Here is a 26191-nt window from a genome sequence, read left to right as displayed (position 1 = left end):
GTCCTCCCTACCAGCTGGCTGTAAGTGACATGAGGCCCGTCGTCTGCATACAGGAACCACCAGGCAGCCGCTCCCACAGTGGCCGCACCCACGTAGCCTGTGATAGAGACGGGAGAGGGGAGGCGTCAGGAGGGCTCCTGGCCATGAACAGCTGGTCGAGGAAGAGGGCCCCTCGGGTTGGCTGCATCAGGGAGCAGGTGTCCCAGAGGGTTGGGAGGGATTGTGGGGTCCCGTCCTGCTCACCCCCGATTGCCATGTAGCGGAAGAAGAGCCAGCCACTGATGAGGGGCTCCTTGGGGCTCCGGGGAGGCCGGTCCATGATGTCCAGGTCTGGTGGGTTGAAGCCCAGGGCTGTGGCCGGGAGCCCATCTGTCACCAAGTTCACCCATAGCAGCTGCACAGGGATCAGGGCCTCAGGCAGTCCTAAGGCGGCGGTCAGGAAGATGCTGCCAGAAGGAGGGGGTCACACGTCCATCCTGCCTCTGGACCTGGGGTCGCCCCCCACCCCCACCCGGCCCTGAGTTCCTCCGCGGTGCCCTCCCTGGCCGCTCACCAGACCACCTCGCCCACGTTGGAGGAGATGAGGTAGCGGATGAACTGCTTCATGTTGTTGTAGATGGCGCGGCCCTCCTCCACCGCAGCCACGATGGTGGAGAAGTTGTCGTCGGCCAGCACCATCTCAGAAGCGGTCTTGGCCACGGCGGTGCCGGATCCCATGGCGATGCCGATCTCGGCCTTCTTCAGGGCAGGGGCATCGTTGACACCATCACCCGTCTGAGGGGAGAAAGCGAAGGTGGGACGCGAAGCCTGGCACACACCCCTCCTCCGGGGTTGACCCTCCCCTGTGCATCTGGCCAGGGCCCCCACTTAGTCCCCCGGGGCCCCCAGCTCTCGAGACCATCATCTCAGGGGACTCTGTGCAGACTGCTCCTCGCCCATGCACGTGGGCCCCGCCGCGCAGCCCTGCCGTCCCCTCACCATGGCCGTGATCTCATCGTAGGACTGCAGATACTCCACGATCTTCGACTTATGGGAGGGCTCCACACGGGCGAAGCAGCAGGCGCGACGGCAGGCCTCCCGCTGCTCCGCCAGGGGCAGGTCGTCAAACTCCCGGCCGGTGTAGGCTCGGTCGGCCACCTCCTCGTTCTCCCCAAAGATGCCGATTCGTCGGCAGATGGCAATGGCTGTGCCCTTGTTGTCCCCGGTGATCATGATGACTCGGATTCCGGCATCCCGGCACAGCTGAATAGAGCCCGTGACCTCCTTGCGGGGTGGGTCCAGCATGCCCACCACGCCGACAAATGTCAGGTCCGTCTGGGGAGACAGCAGAGAGCGACAGTGTTGGGGAAGGACTCGGAAAATGAGCCGGGGAGGAAGCTGACCCTGGGCCCGGTGTGTAAATCCCAGGGGCGCCTCAGAAGCCCAGGGGCAAGAGATCCTCCCTGTTCACACATGTGCCTGCAGGCCTGACGCCGCCAAGCCCGTCGTCGCTGGCAGACCGCGTGCATTTCAGGGCAAGAACTCGAGCTGAGAGGACAGTGGCTTCTGCCCTCAGGAGGGCCACTCACTCAGTCTACAGCTCTGAGCAAATCCACGCTACCTGCCGGGCCAAGGGGTCCCGTCTGGAAAACGAAGGGAGTGGACTTTGGTGCTATTGAGAGAGCCAGTCCACTGCAAGATAAGGCGCTTGTGCCAGAATTCAGGTCTATGCCCTGCTTCTCGAATCAGGAATACCTCAGCTGGAAACACATCGGCAGAACCGAGAATGCCCGGTGACCGAGTGGCTCTCTGTTCTGGCTGCAAGCGCCACGCCTCACTTCACACGGGTCCATGATCACAAGCAAAGTAGTACTGGACTAGGGGATTCCTAAGGTTCTTTCAGATTCTAGGTCCTGTCCTGCGATTCTAGGGCCCGTGCGAAGTAGGAGAGGACCGGGGCGGTGCAGGGGTGAGGCGGATGACTCTGGGGTGACGGGAGGCTTCGTCTGCTCACCTCGTACTCCATGAACCTGGCAGAGTCATCCAGGATCATCTCCTCTCGCTTCGGGGGGGTGTCCCGGGTGGCCAGGGCCAGGCAGCGCAGGGTATCCCGGCCGGTGCCCCACTCCTTGATCACGGACAGGATCTTGTCCTTCACCGGCCCTGTAATCGGCACGCGGGTGGTGCCAACTCGCACGTAGTTACAGCGGTCGATGACCCCCTCAGGGGCACCCTAGGAGACCAGAATGGCTCTCAGAGACTACTGTCTTTCTTCCAGGGCACAGTGACAGGGGGCAGGGATAGGAGAGGGCCTCGGGATTCGGAAGAAGAGGAGGACCGAGGCACATTCTGATTTCTGACCTTGACAAACATCTTGTTGCCCACGGCAGCCCGGGATTTGGCCGGGGAGCAATAGACAGACATGGACTTCCGGTCTCGGGAGAACTCCAGGGTAAATTCCTTCTTCATTAGCTGGCGGATCACCTGGGAGAGAGGAGACAGACAGGAAGAGGCCAGACGTGAGGCTGGTGGAATCAGAACGATGATGTTGTGCCTGAAGGCCAGAGTCCCAGACCCCTTAAAACACAGTCAAAAAGGATCCGGAGGTCAGAGCAGCTCCCAGGCTGTCTCGGACTGAAGCTCAGTCTGGTACCTACGGCACACACGGAGAGAATTCCAAGGCTGCTGGGGCCACCTCCTTACAGCATCCAGTTTAAAGCCCAGCAGAAACAGGAGGGCACAATATGGCACGATCTGGTAGAACTTTAGAACTTTCCGTGATGACGGGAATGTTCTGTAATCTGACCCGTCCAACATGGCACAGTTGAGCACGGTTATTGGGCATGGAAAACGTGGCTAGTGCAGGGGAAGAACTGGGTTTTTGCTTTTATTTAATCTTAACTAATTCAAATGGAAATGACTACACGTGGGCTCCTAGAGACGTGTCATCGGACAACGCAGACCCAGTAGCCTGGCACGCTGTCATAAGCACTCCACGAAATCAGTGAGAGCTTTTTTTCACCAGATGCATCATAGACACTTCAGAGTAAACCAGGAATGACAGTAACAATAAATAAGAGAGAAGCTGATGCTTATACTAAAGCAGCAATGAGCATTTTACAAATACAAAAAAACAGGAAAAAAGAATGAGTGAGGGGCGCCTGGGTGGCTCGGTCGGTTAAATGTCCGACTTTGGCTCAGGTTCGATCTCACCGGTCGTGAGTTTGAGCCCCTGCGTCAGGCTCTCTGCTGTCAGTGCAGAGCGCACTTCAGATGCTCTGTCTCCTCTCTCTCTGCCCCTCCCCCGCTTGCGCACACATGCAAAAATAAATAAACATTTTAAAAATATTTCTTTCAAGGGGTGCCCGGGTGGCTCTTTCAGTTGGGCGTCCGACGTCGGCTCAGGTCATGATCTCACAGTCCGTGGGTTCGAGTCCTGCGTCGGGCTCTGGGCTGACAGCTCGGAGCCTGAAGCCTGCTTCAGATTCTGTGTCTCCCTCTCTCTCTGCCCCTCCCCTGCTCATGCTCTCTGTCTCTGTCTCTCTCTCTCTGTCTCTCAAAAATAAACGTTTAAATTTAAAAAAAAATATTTCTCTCAAAAATAATCTTTCTCTCTCAAAAATAAACATTTAAAAAAAAAAGGAATGAGCGATGCTGAAAACATAATATAGAAGAGGAACCTGATATACACATTAAGTAAATATTAATCCATAGAATGGAGTTTGTTCATCTGGACAAGGGGAAGCACCGCGATGGAGGGCTTGTGCTTTGTGTGCCCAGCTCCGTCCCTTCCACCTAGGGACACGCAGGAGGAAGTGCCATCCAGGGACGCTGCAGTTGGTGGTGGAAAGTCCAGGGGCAGGAGGTTCCACCCAGAGCCAGCCTGGCCCAGGAAAGCTGTGGAGAGGCCGTCTGCTTGTGCTGACTGGGGTCCCGGCATGGGGCACAAGGCCCTGCCGGGCCGGACCGGGGGCCTCTGTGTCCTGAGGTTCCCTGGATCCTGGCCTGTGCGAGCCGGGGGAAGGAGGGCCCCACGGGAGGCAGCGCCAGACTCACTGAGTTGCAGGCGTTGGCCCGCTCCACTTTTGACAGGCTCCTCACGTCTGTGCTGAACACATTCATCTTCTCCACCAGGGTGGTGAGCGCCGTCTCTGTTGCCTCACCCACCTTCTCGTAAACACCTTTGGCCTGAGAGGACAGAGGAGGAAGAGCAAGTAGGTGCCCTGCGCTCCCGGCCCCTCGCTCCCACCTCTCGCGCCCGCCGTCCCCCTTCCACCCAGGCCAGGCCAGGACTCGGGACAAGGCAGGCCCTTCCCCTGTGGCCTGCTGAGGAGGCCTGAGTCAGTGGGAAGGGGGTGGAGGGGCTGCCTCAGGCGTGGAGAGGTTACCTCGTTGAAGTCCAAGGAGGAGTCATTGCAGAGGGCACAAATGGTGGCCAACTCCACCAGCCCATCATACTGCCCTGAGCGGACTGGCTTATCATTCTTCAAGCTGGCAGTGGGGCGGGGAGGAAGGAAGGAAAAGAGACAGGGAGAGAAGAACAGGGACTGAGATGCAGAGAGAACGTGGGGAAAGCGGCGAGGGACAGTCAGGGACACGGCGACTGACATGGAGGTCAGGTGGGAGAGAGAACAAGGTTGGGGCAGAGGAGGAGACGAGAAGAAGGACGAAACTAGAGGCAGGGCCCCAGGGAGAGAAGTGGAGGGTGTGTGTCTGGGGGGTGGCGAGAAGCTAAGGGGAGAGCTTTGGGGGGACTTACACCTCTCCTTCTGGAGCGTAAGTGGAACCAGTGATGGAGAACTCGTTCAGGACACAGATGTTTCCGTCCACCTTGTCGATAATAAACATCTACAGGGAGAAGGGCAGGCGCACAGAGGTCTAACTGTCACCATCCCCGAAGGCCAGTGCCCTGTCCCATGCTCACAGACTAATGGGAGACTCCTGGCTGCTTGCCTCCCCTCTCCTGGTACTCCCTTGCCACCATTCTCCGGGTTCAGCGTTAGTGGCCCCAAGGTAAGTCATTGGTTTCTGCAGGCCACCACTGGAGGCTCCTTCAGATCAGTTAATAAAAAGCAACCTGCACGGTAAAAGGTGCTTGCGGCCAGATCTTCCAGTTTTGCAGGAAGAGCCAGAAAGTCAGGTTATTTTCCTGTGCCATCTCCAGACTTTCAAATGAGGGCAATCAATTCATTTTTAGGGAACAGGACAGGAGCCCAGTTGCAGAAGCCTGCGGTCTGGCTTTGAAGCCTGGGCTCTGGAAGGTCCCAGAGAGGAGCAAGCCTGCTCTGAGCTATAGCCAGTGGGGAAAGGATGGGGCTAAAGACGAGTTCCGAGATAAAGCGGTTCTGTGGTCAAGTTAAGTTTGCAAAACTCTGGGTTAAAGAAAGCGGAATCCACCCTCTTGACGGTCAGCGTTCTCCAAGGCTTCCAAGTGCCAGCAAGCATGTGGGTGTCCCCAAAGGAGCTAAGGGTACAGCTGTCCTCGCCCGACCGCACGGCCCTCGATTCTCAGAACAATATATTCTTCCTGGATATGCCAGCCCCCGGAACTCTGCTTAGAGCCGGGGTTCTCTGCCTGGGGTCCATGAATGAGACCCCCAACCCCAACCCTCTGCCAAGAGGTCTGTGAACTTTGATGGCAAAAAAACCCACAAAAAACAAAAAACAAAAAACCTCTCTTATTTTCTGACATTGAGCATTTCCTTCTAATTATGAATGCAGGCAATGGACCACATCAGTATTAGCAACAGCCGTGCCTTTGCCACCAGTGTGATCACAGATACTTTCCCATCACGCTGCATTGCTGCAGAACCCTCACAAAAGCATCTCTGCTCATCGCGGCTTCCTGCTACTCAATGCGTTAGTTCCAAAGCCTGTGTGTGACCAAATCACAAATTTGTTTTTAAAATGTTTTGGTAACTGTATTGCAATCACCGGTTTCCCTGTAACCCGATGCATTTTTTTAAACAGAATCCTATGTATTTTCTTTTCTACATTTCAACTGTTGTCCATACTGCCAAAGAGTCTGAGGTACGGAAAAAAGTAAGAGCCCGGGGAGCCTGGGTGGCTCAATCGATAAAGCGTCAGATTCTTGGTTTCAGCTCAGGTCATGATCTCGTGGTTCGTGAACACGGACAGTGCGGAGACTGCTTGGGATTCTCTTTCTTTCCCTCTCTCTATCCCCCACCACCGCCCCTCCCCTGCTCATGCTCTCTCTCTCTCTCTCTCTTTCTCAAAAGTAAATAAAGAAAAAAGAAAGAAAGGAAAAGAAAAGAAGAGAAAAGAAAAAGAAAAGGTTAAGAGCCCTGGTTTAGGAAATGCTGTTCAAGATTCGTGTGGCCATGGAGGACCATTCTAGCAGGTGGGGTGAGCAGAGGGGTCTCTCTCAGCCTTTTTCGCAGCTGGCTGATCACACTCTACCTGCCCTCTGAGCATTTGTTTCCCCGGCCAGAATGAGAAGCCGCCAGTGAGGAAGGGGTAACCCCATCTTTGAAGGGCTCATTTCATCCCAAAGGCAGTCTTCGGAGAGGGAGCTGCCCCCCTTCCCTGACCTTGCAGACAGACATCTGGTTGGTGGTGAGGGTGCCCGTCTTGTCGGAACAGATGACGGAGGTGCAGCCCAGAGTCTCCACGGAGGGCAGGCTCCTCACGATTGCATTTTTCTTTGCCATCCGCCGGGTGCCCAAGGCCAGGCAGGTGGTGATGACCGCAGGAAGGCCTGTGGGGAGGAAGAGGAAGGAGTGAGGACTCAGTGACAGGGGAGAGAGGGAGACCTTGTGTGGTAGGCTGAATAATAGCTCCCAAGGCAATCAGGTCCCGATCCCTGGAACCTGTAAACGTTACCCTACTTGGAAAAGGGGTCTTTGCAGATTAGATTAGCCGATGGGAGGAGAGAGAGAGCTCGCCATACCTTCTGGGATTGCGGCCACAGCCAGGGCCACGGCAATCTTAAAGTAGTAGATGGCACCCCGCAACCAGGAGCCGCCGTGGACGGGATCGTTGAAATGGCCGATGTTGATGAGCCAGACGGCCACACAGATGAGGGAGATGACCTTGGAGAGCTGCTCCCCAAACTCATCCAGCTTCTGCTGCAGAGGGGTTTTGTCCTGTTCCGTGGCAGCCATCTGGTCACGGATCTTCCCAATCTCGGTGCTCACACCAGTAGTGGCCACGATGCCTAAGGCCTTGCCAGCTGCGATGTTGGTACCCTGAGAGGGTGAATGAGAGGCGAGGAATCAGGCGAGAGGCGACCCTCACGCCGCATCCTCCCAACTGCGGGCCTCATCTCTTCTCATGCCGCCATGTCCCTCCCACACCGGGGCCTCTGGCTTGAGCACACGACAGCTGGCCCTGCATGGCTCACCGAGAAAAGCATGTTCTTCTTATCCTGGTTGACAGCTCGGGGGTCAGGAACAGGGTCTGTGTGCTTGATGACAGATACGGACTCGCCTGTGGAGAAGGAGCCAAGGGGTTTTCAGATGACATCATGTCCTTCTCCCATCCTTCCCGCCCCTAACTCCCGCCCTGCTTGGCAGGACAGGGCCTGGTAAGGACCGAGCAGCAGTTCTGGGGGAAGTCTGAACTCTGGAAAAAGTGATGGGAAATCCATCACACTTAGAGTAAAAGTTGACCTGAGTCCCAGCTTAACCACTTACAAGCTGCATAGACTGGGATCTCTTAACCTCTGTTCCTCTGTAAAATGGAGGCAATATATATATAGACTTCGGAACAGGGTCCGGGCGAACATCGAACGAGCTGACGTATGTGTAGGTGCACAGTCAACGACAGAGCACGTTCTTGGGAAGGAGACGTCCCTACCGTGCCTCCCTCACCCCACTGGGCAGGGGCTCAGGGAGCTGCCCCGGGCCGGCCCATCCTTGCCTCTTTGGCCCACAGGGAAGGCTCACTGGCTCTTTACCCTCTCTCTCCCAGTGGAGAAACAGAAGCAGCTGTGGTTTTAACCATCCAGACCCTCCATCATGTCCTAGAATCTATGGTTCCTCACTTGGGGGCTTTTGAGGGAACGGGTGAGTTCTCTGGGTGTCTGAATGCCCATGAGGAAGGACGGGGTCAATGACCATCTGGAGAGTGGACCATCAGCATAAACATCCTGCCCTCTCCCATGACCCCTTGTTTCAGGCTTGCGACAGTGAACAAAGCTGAGCTACTCTGAGTGGGTCGTGTTGCTGGGTGTTCTCTGTCATCCACCTGGAATTTCCTCCCTGTGTGTCCCCTCAGCTCCCCGCCTCTTCAAATCCTCCCCTCCCGCCCCCTGCATGAAGCATCCTCCCACCCAGGCCCCCGGACCCGTCAGGATGGACTGGTCGACCCGGAGGGTGGTGGATTTGATGGACAGGATCCGGATATCTGCAGGCACTTTGTCGCCCACTGTGGGAAGAGTAGACAAGAGTGAAGTCAGTTGAGGAAGGACTTTTCTTCCTTCCCAAGAAAAGCCCAATCTTTGTCTGACTACCTTACCTCGTCCTTCAGGTCGCCAGGGCTGGGTGCCCACCCTGGGCTTGTGTCAGGCCCTTGGTGTGGGTTGCTGAAGCCCTAGCAAGCACCCCCCCCCCCACATTCATTCCAATTGCCCCCTTGTCGCTTTTCTCCCCCTGGGGCTGTGAGCCCGTGAGTGGGCCCTGGGCACTGCCTGGCACATAGCACGTGCTGGATAATGTGCACCGAGTGGCCAAAAGGAAAATTAGGAATGGTCCAGTTGTGTAACGGGACAGCAAAACAGAGAGGGAAACAAGAGGGAGAAAAGTGAGGAGAGAAGAGCAAGAAAAGAACTGAAGAAAACGGTAAATTTGAGGGACGCGCATCCGGGGGAGAGAATGCCATGGAAACATGGGGCAGGGGAACAACAAGAAACGGGAGAAAACATGGAAATTGAGAAAATCAGTGTCAAGCAGGACAAAAGCTGGAGCAAGGGTGAAGGGGGAGAAGGGAAGAAGCAGGAGGAGAGGGAGGAGCCGCAGGGGCAGAGGGCGCAGGTCCAGCAGGGCCTGGCGGAGGCCGCACGACCGCAGGCACGTTAGAAACCCGCCAGGCCCTGGTCTGAGCACCTGAGGGAAGGCAGGAAGCCTCGGTGAGTGAGCTGAGCTGGGGAGATGATGGGAGAGCAGGGGAGGTCTGCAGGAAACAAGGAATAGGGGGTGGGCTGGGGAAAGCTGAGCAAGCGTGGGGGCAGGCCACGGGAGATCCACGGGGGTGGGTCAGTACGGGAAACCACCTCGTGGGTGGGCTGACAAGGCGGGTAACGCCCCCCTGGACTTCAGGGCCTCTGGGGAGGCTAATCACCCCCCACAGGCTCTGCTAATCCCGCCTGGTCCCACAGAGGGTACTGGGGACAGGGTTCGCGGGGCCGTTTCCCTTTCCCTGTTTCTAGGGTCCCTCCTCCTATGCCGGAGGAAGCTGACGGAGGAGGGAGGAGGTGGCCACGGAGTTGGGCGGGACACCCTGTCACCCAAGCCCCAGCGATATTTATAGACATTCATGGCGCTGACTCCAAACTGTCACCGTGGCAGGGCGGCCCTGTAATGGCGCAGCGGGGTCTTCAGCCCGCCCTCCCTCCCTCTCCCCAGGTTGCCCATGGTGGCAACTTGGGAGTCTTGTGGAAGGAAGGAGGCCTAGATCCATCCCCCTATGCCAGGGCCCTAGAGATGTGGGAAGGCCTGTGCGGGGCCAATATAAAAACCGCTGAAGGGGGCAGAATCCCAGTAATCTTAGCCACCCGGCCCCCACCCCTCCCTGGTCAGGCATTAAGTGTCCCTCACCGGAGAGGCGGGGCCCCTCCTTGAGCTCCCTCCTCCCAGGTCCCGTGCTCCCTGCTGGGCCCTGAGTTTCCCTTACATGGTTGGGGGCTTGAGCCTTCGGCCCCCCTCCTCCCTTCTACCCTCACTCCTTCCCCTTCAAGAGGCCTCAAGGGCACTGAGAGGTCAAGATTTAAAGCTGACCAAGCTTGGGGGTGGGTGGAAGGAGCGGGAAGCCAGGCTTCGGGAGGGGGGTGGAGACGGGGCCATTGGCAGGGACTAGGTTCCACCTGTTGCTTGCAAGTGCTGGGTGAGAGGAGGGGGAGCAAGGGGTCCGCCTGGAGCGTCAGGGACAGGACTGGCTGTTCCTGCTGAGACTCTGACGGGGAGGGGTGCTGCGGCCACAGTGCCCTGGGGTGACCTCCTGAGGAGTCTGGGAAGGAGAGGCAAAGGTTCCACCATCCTGGCTACCTCCCGGACACCAGGATCAGGGGCCCCCACCCTCAACATACACATCCTCCCTGTCTTGAACTCAAGGCCTCCCTTCCTGGACCACTCACTCCCATCACTCACCAGCCACCTCCACAATGTCCCCGGGGACAATGTCCCGAGCCTTGATCCTCTGTACTGTCTTGCGGTCAGCCCGGTAGACTTTCCCCATCTCGGGTTCATATTCCTTCAGAGCCTCAATGGCATTCTCTGCATTACGCTCCTGGAGGGACAGGGTGGAGGAGAGGAGGGTCATCAGAGGGAGGAAGGTTGTAGAAGGGGAGGGGACTGGCCGGGGAGGATTAGGGGCAGGGGCCAGAGTCCTCGGAGAAACAGGGACAGGACAGAGGAAGAGCAGGTTATGCAGTCCTGACTTCTGACACAGGGGAGTAAGACACACCTACCACGTGAAGGTAGGTGTGTGTGTCGAGGAAACTGTCACTTATGGCTGAAAACAGGTAAGGATGTTCAGAGGAGAGAAGAAAAGAGAATCAAAAAAAATCTGAAAGCAAGGGGCAGGAAAAGTAGAGGGTGGTAAGGTAAGAAGGAAAATCAAACTACATTTATTGAGCTGCTACTATATGCCAGGCACGGGGCTGGCTACTTCACACTCATCCTGGTACATTTCACCACAACTCTGAGGGGTAGGATTGTTAACCCCACTTTATGGATGAGGAAATTGAGGCTGAGAGAGGTGAAGGAACTTGCCTGGGTTATCCAGCCAGCAAGTGACAGTGGGAACACCAGTCTCCCCCCGCCCCCCCTTTCCCACACTCCATCCCCTTTCCAAACCTGGCATTAGGAACAGAGAACAAGGCAAGCCCAGAGGAAGTGACGGAGGAGGAGGAGACTGGGAGGGAGGATGGCTTCACGTTTAGTGTCAGGATGTGAGGACTGAGGCGGGGTCACTGCTAACCTGCCAAACCCCCACGATGGCATTGGCGATGAGGATCAAGAGGATGACAAAGGGTTCAACAAAGGCAGTGATGGTCTCTTCACCTTCCTCGAACCAGGCCAGCACCTGGGAGCAGGGGAAGGGAGAATAACAGGTGATATAGCCCCCTGAACACATAAAGAAAGGCAGTGAGGCTGCGAAAGTGTGCAGGAGGCAACAGGGCTGGGCATCACGCGGGTACCGCAGCCCCCCATCAGTCTGAGGTCCTACGCGCTCCAAAGTGCAGACTCACAGGGGCACAGCCACAGCTGTTATGCAGCGGGAATGTGCAGGTGTAGACGTGTACAGCTCAGGGTTTAACTGGGAATGCTTTCGGATTTCCCTGGCAGAGCTGTTGGCCTGGAAACAAAGCTCGCAGGACACCCAGGCCAGCGACCCCCCACAACCACATCCATCCCATGGGAGACAAAACTCCACAGGGAAAACCCTGTGGTCCTCGAGGACGCTGCCCCCCCGCCCCCCCCCCCCTCCCGCCAGCCCTCCCCAACAGCCCAAGGCAGGGAAGCTCCAATTTCATGAGGGAGCAGGAGGGGGGATAGTGTTACGGGGCCTCCTGTACACACCCCACCCCAGCTGTTGCCACTGCCGGGCAACAGCTACAGGCAAATGTCAAGGAGCAAATCTGAGAAGGGAGAAGGGAGGCCCTGCCAGCTAGTACTCAGGGGCCTCCAGGGCCTCCATGACGGAGAGCAGGGGACAGGGAGACATCTTGGCCCCCAGTCTTGTCTTCCAGCAGGACTAAGATGTTAAGGAGGAAACTCTAAAACATGGGCTGCTGGAGTGCTCGGTGTCGAGGAGCCCAGACAGGTGTTGGTCCTGCCGCTAGGAGGGGCCCGGCGAGGGCGAGTAAGGTCAGGCCAGCGGGGTGAAGGGGGGAGGGGGGGCCCCAGGAGTCCCAGTCTGGACAGCGGCCGGCAGCGAAGCCGGGAGACAGGGAAGGGGTCCGGCTGGGCCTTCTGGCACATCTGGGGGCACCCTCACACCAGCAGCTCTTTCCCGCCTCTGGGAGGGAGTCTTTGCCCTGACCAATCGGCGCCGAGAGGGCGGGGCAGGGGGGCCAGGAGGCACGGGGATTGGTGGAGCGGCTGTGCGCCCCGGGGCATGCCGGGAGCGGCGGTGGCCTGAGCGCAGCCGGGTCTGAGCCCTGAGCCGGGGAGCCCAGCGTTTGAGGGGGGTAACCCGAGCCCTCGAAGCCCTTGAAGCTGCGGGGGTGGCTTAGCTTCAGTGTTTTGGCCGAGAACACCCTTAAAGCTTAAAATAAAACCTGCCTGTGGGGTGTGGGGAGGACCGAGGCGTATGCGCATCAGCACGCCCCCCTCCCCGCCCCATACCCTCCTCGGCTCTGGTTTGGGGAACAGGATGCCGAGGGCTTGGACCAGAGGGGCCGGAGCCCCCACCCTCCGCCCCCCGCCCCCCGCGGCCCCGTGGATGCTCCAGATCCCGGACCCACAACCCGGCCGGCCCCAGATGCCCTCCCACACTTACGAAGGAAATGCAGGCGGCCAGGAGAAGGATCCGCACCAGGAGGTCTTCAAACTGCTCTATCACCAACTCCCACAGGGACTTCCCTGGGAGAAGAGGCAGGGGAGGGGGCCCCCACGGTTAAGGTCTGGTGGATGAATGGCTGGGACTCCGGGTGCAGGCTGGGATCCAGGGGCTGAGAGTGGCCTGATTTCCACAGCCTAAGCAGGAAGGTTCTGGGGGTGATGGGCAAGCCGCTTGGTACTGAGAGAAGGACTGAGGGAGCTCGCCAGGAGTCCAGAAACAGGCTCCCCAAAGTTGTGGTTAGTTGTTCAAGGGCTGGAGGCCTCACAGAGAAAGTACCTGGAAACTCCTGCCCCCAGCCAGCCTTTAACCTTTGGGGAGGGTATTTGCCCCAGGAGTCAGTCGGGAGAAGGTGGGGAGAAGGGAGTGGGGGGTGTGGGGAGGAGTGTCATTAAGAGAGTCCAGAGACTCCAGTAACTTACCTTCCTCAGCAGGGAGCTCTACCCAGGGAAAAAGAAGAAAAGGACACATTCATTTGGGGCTCAGTCTAATGCCCCCCCCCCCAGGATTCTGGGGCTAAGGTAAGAGAATCAGGTCACCAAAAGGGCATCTGAGGTTCACCAAGGTCATCCCAGAAAACCTCCCAAAACTCTGAGCCTCAGGGACCCTGTTTTGTCAGTATCCTCTTAACCCCTGCAGTCACCGGACCATGGCCAACCTCTTCCCTGAGGTACTCGGGAGGGAGAGACTCCAGTGTGTCTAAGTGTGTGAGTGTGCGTCTATGTCTGTGTTGTGGGGGAGCAAGAGGGCGTTACCAGCCTTTCATCTAAGAGACACTTACCATTGGGGCCGTATTTCTCTAGGTGCCGCTTCACTTGGTCCGGCGTCAGGCCTGTAGTCTCGCTCACCCCAAAATAGGCCAGACATTCTTCTGTGGTCTTGGAGTGTGCAGCCTCCATTGTGCTCCCTTCCTGGGGGCCAGGGGGCGGTGTGCTCCTTCTGGGGAGTTCTCACGCGTTGGGGGTCTTCCTCAGTGCGTCCAACTGCCTGTTTGTCTGGGTTTCTTGTTTTTTCTCTCCTGCCCCCCCCCAGGATTTTCTTCCCTCCACGAAGCTCTGACCCCCGTCCCACTTGCAGCAGCCGGCCACCCCCCCAGCCCCCAGCTGGTCCTTATGAGGGAGTAGGGGGGGCCAGGCTCCCCCCGCCCAGATCAGGGATTGGCTGGCTAAGACTCCAGCAGGAGGGGTCAGAAGAGAGATATTTCTGCTGACAGAGGGGGAACAGTGGGGCTGCAGCCTGAGATGTCACTCATGAGGGAAGCTAAGGTGGCCCCAGCCCCAGGGAAGGGGGGGCAGGGAAAGACTTCACTTTCTGTCTTCTGCTGACCCCTCCCCCAATTGCCTGGACTTCCTCGGTTGTACGGAACTTCCTGTTCCAAACTCATGCCCCCAGTTCTTCCCCACTTCTACCCTCAGGCCTCCACCCTTCTCTTTCCCTGACCCCCATCCCGTTCCACCCACTCTCAACCTGTTTCTATTGTGACAGTCTCCTTCTTCCTCATCCAGTTTGCAGATACTCCAACCTGCAGGGGACTGGAGAGGGGGACAACATCCTTTTGGGGGCCAGAGGAAATGGTTCTAGAGGGACAAGGGGAAGTAGGGAGGGGAGAGGGTCAAGGGGACAGGGCAGAAGATGGTAACCCTACCCTCGGGAGGGGTTGCTGCAGCCATCAACAAGGGATTTAGTGTCCAAGCCCTGGTGAGCAAAGCCAGGACTGCCTGTCTCTCCCCCAAACTACCCCCCCCCCCCATTGCTCTAACTCAGCCTCTGGGAATGTAGCCTTCGGGGGCCCCCCCATCCCTGATAGGGAATCCCCCCCCCAAGAAAATGGGATACCCAGACAGCCAGGTAATCCAAGAGGCTACAGAATGTGCTGATGGCAGAGGGAGAGGGATAAATGTTTCAGGCTGGGGGCGGGAGTCACCCCCAGTCATGGAATGAGGGTCACCTCATCCCCCACTGTATTCTTTAATTCAAGGGTCTCACATGGAAGACCCCAGATGATGTGTGGTCTGCACTCCCCCCGACCCTGAAGTATCTCCTCCAGGGGAGAGAGGGTCAGAGCTGCTCAGGTGCCGGGCACGTCCCACAGGAAGAGGCATGAGGGAGGAAGGGGTGTCAACGGAAGGGGGCTGGGAAGCTGGATAGGGTAGAGGTCCCGGACGGAAGGAATGGGGAGGGGGCAGCTTGATGGGGACAGGTCTAGGGGAAATAAGGACAGAACAGAGCTGGGGAAACAGAGACAGGGCTGCCCGGGTCAGAGGGAAGTCTGAGCAGCAATGGGGAAAAGGGACAGCAGGGAGCTGGCATGCGGCAGCCAGGTGGGTGGGGGCCCAGGGCTGGGTGCAAAGCCACAAGTTGTTGCTGAGCGGCTGGCCTTGGTGTCAGCTTCCTCGTAGAAGCAGCTGCTCTGAGCCCCCCACCCCCACCCCTGCTCCGGGATGGGGGCGTCTTTTGGTTGCTACCAGGGCAGCTGCTGGAGGAGCAGAGGGTAGCCTGGGCTGTGGGCAGGGGAGGAAAGGAGGGCGGAGAGAGGAGAGAGGTTCAGTGAGAGTAGCAGTGGAAGGTCAGGGAAGGGAAGAAGGAGCCTCAAGTCCTTCCTGCATCTAGGCCTCCAGCTTCCTAAGATGGACAGTCAGCAGTCCGGGCCACTGAAAGGGTTCTCCAGGCTGCTTCCCTCCCTGGCACTCAAGTTCCTAAGCAGACAATGACAGAGGAGACGGCGAGCAAAGGAAAGGGTATCCTCACTTTGGGGGAGCGGGCTGGCCAGCAGGGGTGGGTGGCACTTAAGGATTTAGCCCCCCATACTTATCCTTCTCTCTGCCTGGACTTGGGGGGGAGGGGAGCCTTCTGGGTGAGTTGAGGACACGGTGCTCCTTCTGTCCCCCTTTTCATGGTTCTAACAAACCCCTCCCTTAAGCTGTGACCTGGGGATGGGTGCTCAGACAGTGGGGTCACATCCACAGGCACCTCCATCTGGCCCAGCACCCACCTTCTTAGGCCAGAATCAGGCTCAGCATCTGCCAAGCCTTTTGGTGCTCTCTGGCTTCTCCCCGCCACCACCTGGAGAAGTGACAGGGGCACAGTCTTAAAGGAGCAGGAATGCCCAAACATGGAGAAGGGGGGGGAAGACTGGAGGGATCGCAGCTTTGAGGGAGTTGAGAGCAGGAGGCCGAAGGGAGGAAGGCTTTACAGGACACTGCTGCCAGCCGGGCCCTTTAAGGTGACTCCTACCTCCCCCAACTTCCCAGAGGGAAAGCTGAAGCCAGAGAGGGAGAGCCACACGACAAGAGCTGCAAAAGGCTGGCCGTCAGGGAGCCTGGGGGTGCGGACCGGGAAGGCACTGGTTCTCTTGGATCCCTCCCGCTGGGGTCTCCAAGCCCACGGTTGTGGGTGTGCCTCCCCTCCTATGAGGGCTGAAGCTAATGGGAGAGGCCTGGTCCTGAAGGACAGGGACACAGAGCCTGGCCACTCCCTGACCGGTCCCGAACTTCAGCTCAACCATCCTTATAGCAAGGCTAGAGGGAAACAGTCTCTGAGGCTCTTCCAGCCAAGACATGCAGGTCCTGGAGTGCGGGGTGCTCCTTGTCCCCCTCCCCCACCCACTTCAGAAGGCAGGTTCCTGACGCTGGCTGGCGGGGTTTAGGGGGAGGGGGAGCCTCATAGCACCAGTTGCTGCTAGATTAGGAGGGGATCATGTCCTGCTTACCCTGGGGCGCCACAGCCTTCACTCACCACCTCACTTTCCAGAATACAGCACCCAGATGTCCATACCATCCCCTCCTTTGCAAGGTCAAGTCTATCCCCAGTCTCCTGAGGCCAAGGTGTGGGGGAGCCCCAGGGATTAGACAAAACTGGGAGAGCCAGCAGGCTTCCCCCAGCTAGCCCCCAGCCTGGGTGGCCTGTGAGCCCAGCTGTCTCCTGTCCATCTCCCAACAGGACGCAAGGCCCAGAATAGCAAGGTCATAAGCATGGGTAGGGCCTCCTGGAGGTGGGAAACGGTGGCTGAGGGGCGTGAGAACGTAGGCTCCCTGCTTCCCCGGGGAAGGAAGGTGAGAGGCAGCGCTGGGTGGAGGTGGGGAGGGGAGAGGGCGAAGCACGACAGGCGGGATTCTTCGGAACCCGGCCCCTCCTTGTGGACACCCACCACCCGCAGGGCTGGGAAACCCGTGGCTGCAATTCAGCTCAGAGAGCAGAGCCTGGGTTTAATGGGGGCGCTGCAAGGAGTGAAAGGGGTTGCAAACTCCTGCCCACGGGGCTGGGAAGGCCACGTGAGTGAAGTGGGCCAGTAGGGATGGAGCAGATGTGGAAAGAGAGCGGAGGAGCACGTGAGGGTGGATCTTCTGATTTTCTGGAGAAGGCAGTCATCTGAACTTGTAGGTGAAATCCCAATGGAAATACTATCCAGGCCAAGCAAATCATCAGCAGCTCCAACCCAAACGAAACTTCCCATTTTACAGGTGAGGATACTGAGGCCTGGAGAGGCTAACACCTGGCCTAGGCCAAACAGCAAAGGAGAGGAAAAGCTAGGAGTGAAAGCCAGTGCTTTCTGTCATCTACCCCCCAGCTTGCCAGCCTGGCCCCGAGAAGGGGAGCAGCCAGCCTGCCCTGGGCCCCTCTGCAGCCACTCTGTGGCTGCCACATTCAACCTCTGCCAACACGGCCACTATGCCCCAACCCCGCCCCCACGATCTCCCTCTGCCTGCTTTCTCCCTAGGGTGGGAAGCCTTAACTAAAGAACTTAGAGCAAGAAGGGTCCTTGGAGGTTGCCGATCCTGCTGTTCACTGTCCGGTCCCGTTAAGAGAACTTGGCCGCAAACCCCGAGAAGCACTATTGGGCTCTGCACTTACCGCTCAACAAACAGGACCGCCCACGGGGGAGCAATGGGCCGAAAGCACAGGGCTAGAGGGCAACAGGGACTTGACCTGACGCAGCCTTCTGGCCTCTCAGCTCTGGAGTGGGCAACGCCGAGTGGGCTGCTTTCCTGCCCCACCTGCCCCAGCCCCCGCTGCAAACAGTGGCCACAGCCATCACGACGGAACTGAGATAAACCCTTTTATTTATTTATGCTTCTCCATTTTGTTTAAAACAACAACAACAACCACCTTAGTATAACGGACAGCCCTTCCCCCTCACCCTTCCTCGGGCTGGGGGGGTGGTTAATGGGGAAAAGGCCCCCAGGGGTGGGGCTGACCATAAGAGCCCCTCAGGGAGGTAATGGAGCCCAAATCCCCTGCCCAGGGGATGGGGCGCCTGTAGTGTACGAACCGGGGAGTTAACAGGGCTCTCGAACCTCTTCTTGTACCAACATATATGCCCTTGGCCGTCAAGGGTCAGGAAGCACGTGGGGAGGGGATTCCTACCGCTCCTCTACATCCCTGCCCAGCCCCAATCTCATGAACTAAGGGCTGGGGAGCAAGAAGAGGGGAGAAAGAGCGGGGTAGGGTGTCTCACACGAAGGAGTACTGGTTATTAATGGCTCTGGGATGGCCCCCTTCTTCTCCATCGCCCCCTAGTGGTAACTGCTGCAGCTGCACCACTGGGGTGGCCCCGGGGTCCCCACCAGATCCAGCGCCTCCCGGGGCCTCCGTGCCTGGTGCTACGGCCTCTTCCAATTCAACCACGGGGACCAGCTCAACCACGGGGACCAGCTCTTCCTGGACCCCTCCACTGCCCGCTTTCTCTTTCTCTTGCCTCTCTTTGGCTGCTGCGGCTGCTGCTGCCGCCACTTCTGGCGCCCCCGACGCCTCTTCTGCCCCAGGATGTGGGGGATCTGTCCATGAAGGGGGTTCAGGGGGCTGGGGTGGGTCATGGGAGGTGTTCGGTTCTGGATAGGAATGGTAAGAAGACAGACTGTGGAGGGGAGGCCAGCTCTTGCGGCGGCCTCCCCTGCACTCATCCCCCCAGAAGCCACGTGCTATCTCCCCCACATCCCGTCTCCTGAGCAACCCCCCCGTCCATGGAAGATGGATCATGGGCGGCGGTGAGAGGAGGACCACACTTACACACAGTCACTCGCTCCGAAGGGCATGAGGGTGGAGGAGGCATCGGGGTAGCATCGATCTCCCTCGCACACCCCTGCATGGCTCCCGGCCTGCTCCCGGCCTGGGGGAGGGGGAGGGGCAACGTGGGGACAGATGGGACGTTGGGGTGGGGAAAAGGAGAGATCAGACAGGGACGTCAGACATCGAGGGAGGAGGGGGTGGGGGATCAGACCGAGCATCCCCCAGGAGGGCAGGCCCAAGGTGAGATTGTGACAAAGGGCAAAGACAAGGCTGGAGAGGACCGATCCAAGAGACACACAGATGATGGAACAGAGGGGTCTGATGGAATGGGGATGCACCGGCCCAGCTTCTGCTTCCTCCCGGCTCCAGTGAGGAACCTCTGCCTCCCTACGTCCTCAGTGTCCTGCTTCCCCTCCGAAAGCCCAACACCCAGGAGCCTGCTCTGCCCTACTCTCCCTGACGAAGCCTCTCCTCCTCACAGCCCCCCGCCCCGTCTTGCTGGCACACACACCTCCTCGCTTCTTGGGTGCACGGGCACCTCCTCCCCTGCAGACCTGCTCTGCTCACCCTGCTGTCGCTGGGAGGACACGACATAGCTGACAAGAACAACGTCACTGGAGCCTCCAGACTCCAGAGGGATGGGGTGCACTCGGAAATGCTCGAGCATATCGAAAATGGACTGGAACCACAAGTGCTGGACCCGGCACTGACCCTCCTCGTTCAGCGACAGGCGCAGGTGCTGAGGGCAGGATGAGCAGAGTGAAGCGGGAGCCCCTCTCCCCTGCACGGCCACGTTCCCCCGCTCCACCCGCGGGCTCACTGCGTGCCGCACGGCCTCTTCCTCACTCACCTTGGCCTTGCCCTGGAAGTTGAAAGTGAGGACGTATTCACCCCGTCTCGTCTCACTCTGACGTACCAGGAAGACGCCATGGGAGCCGGTGCCTCCGGCCAGCACTAGCTGGGCGGCCTTGAGTCGAGAGAGCATCCCGTGGAACCAAGGATACCCTGAGAGGGGCTGGTCCCCTTCACCTCCCTCTGACTCCCCCTGGAACAGGAATGATCCTTCAGGAAGGAGAGAGGGAGGGAAACCGGGGTGTCAGGGAAGCCTCCCCCATCCTGGGAGAAGAAAAGCCTTGCTTTCCCCTCACACGTCACCTCCCTCCCCCGGGTCAGATCCTTCAGGATCCCGAGAGGAGAGTCTCCCGAGGGCGGGCAACCGGGCCCGGACGCAGACACACACTCTCACCTCTGGTACCTGTGGCCGTCTCCGGAGTGTCCAGGGGTGGGTAGGGAGCTGAGAGGGGATGGGCTGTGCCCGCTGGGGGTCCCTCTTCGATGGGGACACGGGGGGGCAACTCTGGGGGAAGCAGTTCCATGGAGTCAAAATGGGAGGCGGCGATGGAGGCGGAGCCGGGGGAGATGGACGCCGAGGGGCGGTCTGAGAGGCCCCCATAAGCCCCTGGAAAACAAGGGAGGAGGACCAGGTTGAGAAGCCGAGAAACTACTCTTTGCCAGGACTGGTCGGCCACCAGCCAGCCTGTCCTGCGCGCACCGGCACGGTCGGCCGGCCGGAACGCCGGGTCCTTCTGTCGGCGGTGGCCGCTGCTGTTCTCCCCCTCCGGCTCCCGACTCCTGCCTCAGGCCCTGCTGAGGGACCACAGACGGACGTCCGGGCCTGGAGTCCAACGCACCTCTAGTTTCTCTGAATCGACAGCTGAAATGACAGCGACTGTCGCGGAGGTGGGCGTCGCGAAGAATCCCTCGGATATTTTCACATCACATAGGGTCCTTTTCCGGCCTTCAGGACCAACTCTCCAACCCTCAGAGACGTCAGAGATCCTCCTACCGACCTGCCCAACCTAGGCGACCTGACCTTCACGTTGACTCGTGTCCCTGTGCCCTCCATGCTAGCCTGAGCATCCTGTCCGATTTGCCCAGGGCTCCCCCGCCCCCATTGCAGGGCTGTGCTCTCGCCCTCTGCCTCCTCCTCCAAGCCCTGTTCTTTCCTCTCACCTCCTCTGTGTAGTATCCTGTCTATCCCACCTTCCGCGACTCTCCGCTTCCTCTGAGCTCCCGGGAAGCTCTCTGCCTGTGCTGCTCAGAAACACTAAGTACAGGCTCTCCGTGTTAGCGTCCTGCTTTCCAGAGGGAGCGAGAGCCCGTCAACTCAACTAGACCGGGAGCCCACGGAAGGCAAGAAGCTCGTCTCAGGCATCTCCAGGCTCCCCTATCCTGCCCCAGAGCCTCGCACAAGGTCAGGGAGGTAGCAGGGCATTGCGGAATGTCTGCTGGTGGCAGGCCTGAGCCTACGGCAATGGCGTACGTTGTCAGCGCTCAGAAGACAGGTGTAGTGGTGCAGGAAGCGGACCAGCGTGGCCCCCGTCTTTGTCAGTGACTCTCAGGTGACCTCAGAAAAGCCATTTCCCCTCCCTGGTCTTAGCTGCCTGAGGGGTCTGGAAACGAGGAGATTGGACCTAATGACTCGTAAGGTCCATCCTAGCTCCAACATTCTTTAATCCATTTGTTTCCTCAGTGATCACAGCCAGGCACCATGAACCCTAGACCCAGAACAGAGGAGCAGGAGAGAGAGTATAATGGAGTCTACAAAGGTGAACTGGGCCAGGCAGATGCATGTCTTTGGGCGTGCCTGTGTGTGGGTAGGCTCTGTGCATCTTTAGTCAGGCCAAGAAGTACAGAGTCGAGAGAAGATCTCGTGCCGTTGACACGTGTACAGAAATGCACAGTAAGAACCAAACAAAGATGTGTACAAAGTGTTCCGGGAGCTCGGAGAAGGGAACCACTATGTCCAGCCAGAGTGGACATCTGCACAAGGCTCACGGAAAAGGAGAAAAGGCCGGACACGGAAGGCTGGACGGGAGTTCGCCCGGGGTTCGTGCGAGGCGGCGATGGCGACGGTTCTAAGTGGCAAACTGCGGTGTGGCACGTACGGGGACAAGGGACGGGCAGTCGGTGGGTGACAAGAGGCGGCTGAGGGGTGGGACTGGGGTGCGCGGTAGAGTCGGGAGGGAGGGCCTGGGCCTGGCACGGTGGGGTTCTGAAGTTCACAGCGCTCTAAGGCTCCACCCTTACCCTGCGACAGGCGGTCATTGCTCTCGCTGGGTCCCAGCAGCAGATCCTGGCTGGGCAGGCTCTCTGAGTGATTGAGGCAGGGCAGCTCCAGGCTGTCTGTGTTCTCCCTCGTAAGGAATGAGGTCCCAGGGGCCAGGGGGAGGGTCATGGGGCGGGGACTGGTAGCGGAGCAGGGTCTGCAGAGACAGGGAAAATGGTGTTGTGAGGCAACTCACCAGTGACAGCCCCAAGGCTGCTCCCCACCCCCACCGGGTCCCCTCAGTGACAGCAGTCAGGCTCCTCACTCACCCCGGGCTCAGGCATTCTTGGATGTCAGACACCCAGGCCTTCACATGTAGAGCATCAACTGTCTCCAGGATGTACTCGGAAGGGCCTTCCACCTATGGGGACAAGAGGAGGCCCACGGGCCACTTCCAGGTCCGGAGGCCCTTAGCCACCCGTGCTGACAACAAGAACACCCTCCCCCGCTTTCCTCCCCCCGGAGGGGCCACTGCCCCACAGACACACTCTCGAGGCCCTGGGCAACATACTGGCACCTCCTGTCACCAAGTCCCTCGTTTCAGTGTGCTGTCCTAGCTTTCTCCCCAGAACGAGCGCTCCCCGAGGGGGCAGGAGCCCAGAGCCCCTACCTTAACCACAAACGTGTTCTCCCGGTCAGGCATCTCCAGGGCTGTGGTTGTCCGCACATCCGTGATGGTAGAGCAGGGAATGCTGAGTCGAGGCCGAGACGCCTAAGTTGGGAAAGAAAGCAAGAGCCAAACTGTGCAGGGACCCCCTTTCACTTCCCTCCAGAGACCCATCTTTCCTCCCGAGCCCTAAGGGAGTCAGACAAAGGACCACAGCACTACTTTTGCGGTCCTGCCCACGGCTGCTACCCCAGAGTCAGGAGCTTTAGAAACCAAAGCGAGCAGGGCTACGCGTGTGGGCTGTCCCACTCTGGTGGCTCGATCGCCCCGCTCCCGGTGGTTCCCCACCCTCCTCGGGGCCTCACCTTGGGCGGTACAAAGAACTCCAGACGGCTTCCTCCTCCTCCTTCTCCTTCACTTCGAAGCAGTAAGCGACACTTCTGCCACTGAGGCTGCCCTCCTCCCCCTGAGGCAGGCCCCGCTGCCCCTCCTCCCCGGCCCACTCCGGCTGGGTCCGGGGCTGCCTCTTCAGCCCCCATGAAACTCAGCAGCTCTTCCCTCTGCACCATCCCTGCTCCATCCTTCAAGGCCCCCCCGCCCCGACTGAGTCTCAGCCTCTCAAATCGGTGAGTCCATCTGTCCCCGGGGGATGTTCCATCACTAACCGGTCCCCTGCCAATGGTCCCAGCCCCGCCAGAGGAGTTGGAGTTGCTGTTTCCACCCAGGACTGGGGGGCCCGAGGAGGTCTCGAGGGGCCCAGCTGGGGAGGGTGGGTCAACGGTCCCCCGCCACTGCAGGATGCCGCGGACTGAACCGCGGACCGAGCGACCCACGGAGCGGAGAGAGAAGCGTTTCTTTAGCTTCGGCTTCGAGGAGGTCGTAGAAGAGGAAGAGACTGAGGAAGGGAGGGGGCCGGCCAGGTCCTCAGATGATCGAGAAGGGCCCAGCACAGCCAGGGGCCCGCCCACCCTGCAGCTCTCAAGGGACAGGTCGTGTGGCGGGATCTCCACACCGGGACTCAGGGGAGCCAGGATGGGCGGTGAGAGGGAGCCGGAGGCCCGGGCCACCTCAGCTTCAAAATGCTGCAGGAAGAGCTCAGCAAAACGGCGGGAGAAGGCAGCCTCGGCCCCGGGCCCTGCATACTGGGGGTGGGAGGCCAGGTAGAGGCGAAAACGGCGGGCAAAATCCAGGGCGGCAGCCCGGGCGTGGGACTCACAGAACTCCCGCCAACTCGGGGGAGGGGGTGGTGGCAAAGGGGGAGGGGAGGGGGAGGCCCCGTCCTCCGGGGAAGGGGCACCATTCATGATGGTCCCCAGGAGGTGGAGAGGGGGAGCCTGTGGGGAGGGGCAGCAAAGAGGGAAGCGGCCAGAAGACACGGGGTGAGCGACAGCAGCTGCAGAAGGAAGAGAGGCACATACACCGAGTCACTGCTGAGGTGGGACTGGGGGCAGAGCCCCACCCCGAGCGGACTCCCCACTCTGGTCTGGACTCCTCGGAAAGCAGTGGGGAACACACCACACCGCCTCCCTTCCCTGTCCCAGAGCCTCACACCCCACACACCCCATTCAGCTGGCTCCCCGGGGGGAGGGAGGTGCACCTGCCCCGCTGCCTTCCCAACCCACTCCCCCTGGTTCTGGTTCCGGGAGCGACACGCGGCCGCAAAGCACCTGCCTCTAAAAAGGAGTCTTCACCACTCACACCACCTCCCTTCTCCAAAACAGGTCCTTCGAGGTTTATCACATGCTTCCCATGTGTTCTTACCTTTCCCTGCAACAGGCTTTAATAACCTTGATAATAGGTGAGGAAACCGAAGCTCAGAGAAGTCTCAGAACTCCAAGTCTACGGTTTTGCCCCCTGCATAGTCCTCGTCCCCAGGGACTGGCTGGACCAGCCTGTCACAGCCCCTCCCTGCCCCAGCTCTCAGGGAGCTAGGTCTGCAGCGCTTAGAGACCCTGCCTCGAGCGTCCTGAGGTCCAGCTCTGGGGAGGGAGTCTGCTCAGTCAAGAGGCGGAATGGATGATGGACTGAAACCAGAACTGTCCTGAAAGCGGACCCCAGGGCCCAGCACCCCAGCACGGTGTGACAGAGGCTTGGAATGGCCACAGCCCAGTTCTTTGTGCCTTCAGCCTGGGGCCCAGAAGCAGCGGCACCAGGCAGCACCAGGCGGGGGAAGACTGTGGGTTGGGTCAGGGCAAGTCTTTCTTGGCCACAAAGTAAATAAAACATAACAGGGAGCTGGGGCCCTAGGGTTTCTCACTTCCTCTTCTTTCACTGGGGAGGGTGCCCTAAAGGCTGGTGAGCCTGGTGGTTAAGGCTGTGGGACGTGGAGTTGGACCTGGGATGAAGTCCCAGCTCGGCCACCTATTAGCTGCGTGATCTTGAACAGATCCTATGTCCTCTCGGGACTGCGGGCGTGTATCTATAAAACAGAGCTCATGATCCCCAACTCCTAGACTCGCGGGGAGAATCAAACGGAACCTGTCAGGGCTTGGCAGAAAGCAAGCACACCATAAATGCCTGCCCCGTTATTACTATCTTTACGGGTTCCAATTTTTCCAAGAGAGAAATCAGAGAAAGGAAGAGGCTTCCCAACCTCTTACAACTAGCAAGTGGCAGAGCTGGGCCTGGCATTTAGAACCCATGGCTCTTTGTTAGTGTTCCTCCCCCATATTACGTTGGATGATGACTGGCACCAGGGCTGCGGGGAGGACAGCTCAGGAAAGTCTCCCCAAACCTCAGACTCCTGCTCAGACCCACAACCAGCGACCCCTCCCCTTCCTCCTTGGCCTAGATCCTACACATTCAGATGGCTCCAACCACAGGGACAATTCCAAACCAACGAGAAGCCAGGAGACGCAAGAGTCATGGAGCACAGGGGAACCGAGCCAAGAGGTGCAGACGCAGCAGGGAGAGCGATCTCCAGGCAGTGGCCACCTCGGCTCACACAGGCCCGCCCAACCCTCTGCACCACTGGCAGACCCGGCCCCCTTCAGGCCCGCTGACCCTGCGGCTCCTGAGCTGGTGACTCAGTTTCTCTTCTGCCAAGCAAGCCTCAGACACATTCCCCCGGTGCACCTGCCTCTGGGCTCAGTTCTGAAATTTCCCGAAGGGCGGGTGGTGGAGGGTGCAGGCTCCGCTCCCGGCTCGGACCCTCTGGGCCCGGTGGTCAATGCACTCCGACCCGACCCTACTCCCTGGACACCCTCGACCCGCCCATTCCCCGGGGCCGCAGCCGCCTCGGGACCAGCCCCGTCTGCTGCACTCTCCGGGGCCGAGCGCCCCTCCTGCCTCTGCCCCCACCCCCCACGCCCGCCCCCACCCAGGGCTCCTCTCAGGCGCCGGGGCCGGGTCGCGGCGAGGGAAGAGGTACTTGAAGAGGGGGGGTTCCGGTTCCGGTCCCACCTGCATCTCGGTCCCCGCGGTTAGCTCCGGCGGCGGCGGCAGCTCCCGCTCCCTGCCCCTCCCCCCGCACTCCGCGACTAGCTCCCCAGGCCGCTTCTGCGCAGGCGCCGGGACCCCTTTTCCCGTCACCGAAGGAAGCGACCATAGAGAAGAGCTGCGAGAGGGAAGGGCGCCTATACGCTCAGTTCCGCCACCTTCCTAGTCCGTGCAAACCCATCGAGCGCTGAGAGGGGGGTGACCCTCGGACGGCTGAGGGGCTTCTCCGCTTGCTCCTAAAAGGGACCCCGAAAGCAATCATGGGCAGGGGGTGGATGCCACCAGGCGGCCTCTCGAAGGAAAGTCGGGAC

General features: G+C 59.3%; 2 protein-coding genes and 1 long non-coding RNA gene across 8 annotated transcripts in view; 1 reads left to right on the top strand and 2 right to left on the bottom strand.

Annotated features, from left to right (window-relative positions):
* The window catches only part of ATP2A1 (ATPase sarcoplasmic/endoplasmic reticulum Ca2+ transporting 1), a 15586-nt gene extending 1770 nt beyond the window's left edge, over positions 1 to 13816 (bottom strand). For both annotated transcript variants that reach the window (XM_060648864.3, XM_081791718.1), the window contains exons 1-18: positions 13502 to 13816; positions 13143 to 13160; positions 12661 to 12743; positions 11137 to 11241; positions 10305 to 10443; positions 8287 to 8367; positions 7343 to 7428; positions 6890 to 7187; positions 6531 to 6697; positions 4739 to 4827; positions 4368 to 4470; positions 4036 to 4167; positions 2341 to 2463; positions 1994 to 2212; positions 979 to 1314; positions 554 to 774; positions 244 to 446; positions 12 to 97 (exon numbers count right to left, since the gene is read on the bottom strand). In XM_060648864.3, coding sequence (XP_060504847.1) covers positions 12 to 97; positions 244 to 446; positions 554 to 774; positions 979 to 1314; positions 1994 to 2212; positions 2341 to 2463; positions 4036 to 4167; positions 4368 to 4470; positions 4739 to 4827; positions 6531 to 6697; positions 6890 to 7187; positions 7343 to 7428; positions 8287 to 8367; positions 10305 to 10443; positions 11137 to 11241; positions 12661 to 12743; positions 13143 to 13160; positions 13502 to 13619 — 2607 coding nt within the window. In that variant the 5' untranslated portion in view covers positions 13620 to 13816. The remainder of the gene's footprint in view (positions 1 to 11; positions 98 to 243; positions 447 to 553; positions 775 to 978; positions 1315 to 1993; positions 2213 to 2340; positions 2464 to 4035; positions 4168 to 4367; positions 4471 to 4738; positions 4828 to 6530; positions 6698 to 6889; positions 7188 to 7342; positions 7429 to 8286; positions 8368 to 10304; positions 10444 to 11136; positions 11242 to 12660; positions 12744 to 13142; positions 13161 to 13501) is intronic.
* On the top strand, positions 12750 to 17786 carry LOC132689275 (uncharacterized). Its single transcript, XR_009614947.2, has 2 exons — positions 12750 to 13241; positions 17438 to 17786. It is a non-coding gene; the product is annotated as an uncharacterized LOC132689275 (long non-coding RNA).
* Positions 17764 to 26191, bottom strand: SH2B1 (SH2B adaptor protein 1). Of its 5 annotated transcripts, none has more exons than XM_081791721.1 (10): positions 25845 to 26187; positions 22808 to 23835; positions 22446 to 22547; positions 22105 to 22196; positions 21817 to 21992; positions 19973 to 20185; positions 19577 to 19788; positions 19294 to 19465; positions 18727 to 18826; positions 18408 to 18548 (listed from the first exon to the last, which is right to left on the bottom strand). In XM_081791721.1, the coding sequence occupies exons 1-10, from the start codon at positions 25987 to 25989 to the stop codon at positions 18530 to 18532; spliced, it is 2259 nt and encodes a 752-aa protein (XP_081647847.1). In that variant the 5' UTR covers positions 25990 to 26187; the 3' UTR covers positions 18408 to 18529. The 5 variants fall into 5 exon arrangements, with proteins under 5 accessions (XP_060504848.3, XP_060504849.2, XP_081647845.1 ...); XM_081791720.1 differs by having other exon boundaries at positions 18434 to 18548; positions 19238 to 19465; positions 25845 to 26190; XM_060648865.3 differs by lacking the exon at positions 18727 to 18826 and having other exon boundaries at positions 17764 to 18548; positions 25845 to 26189.

The sequence above is a fragment of the Panthera onca genome, chromosome E3 (genome assembly GCF_046562875.1).
Source record: "Panthera onca isolate mPanOnc1 chromosome E3, mPanOnc1 haplotype 2, whole genome shotgun sequence".
Lineage (NCBI taxonomy): Eukaryota > Metazoa > Chordata > Mammalia > Carnivora > Felidae > Panthera > Panthera onca.
This window is presented reverse-complemented; position numbering and strand designations above follow the sequence as displayed.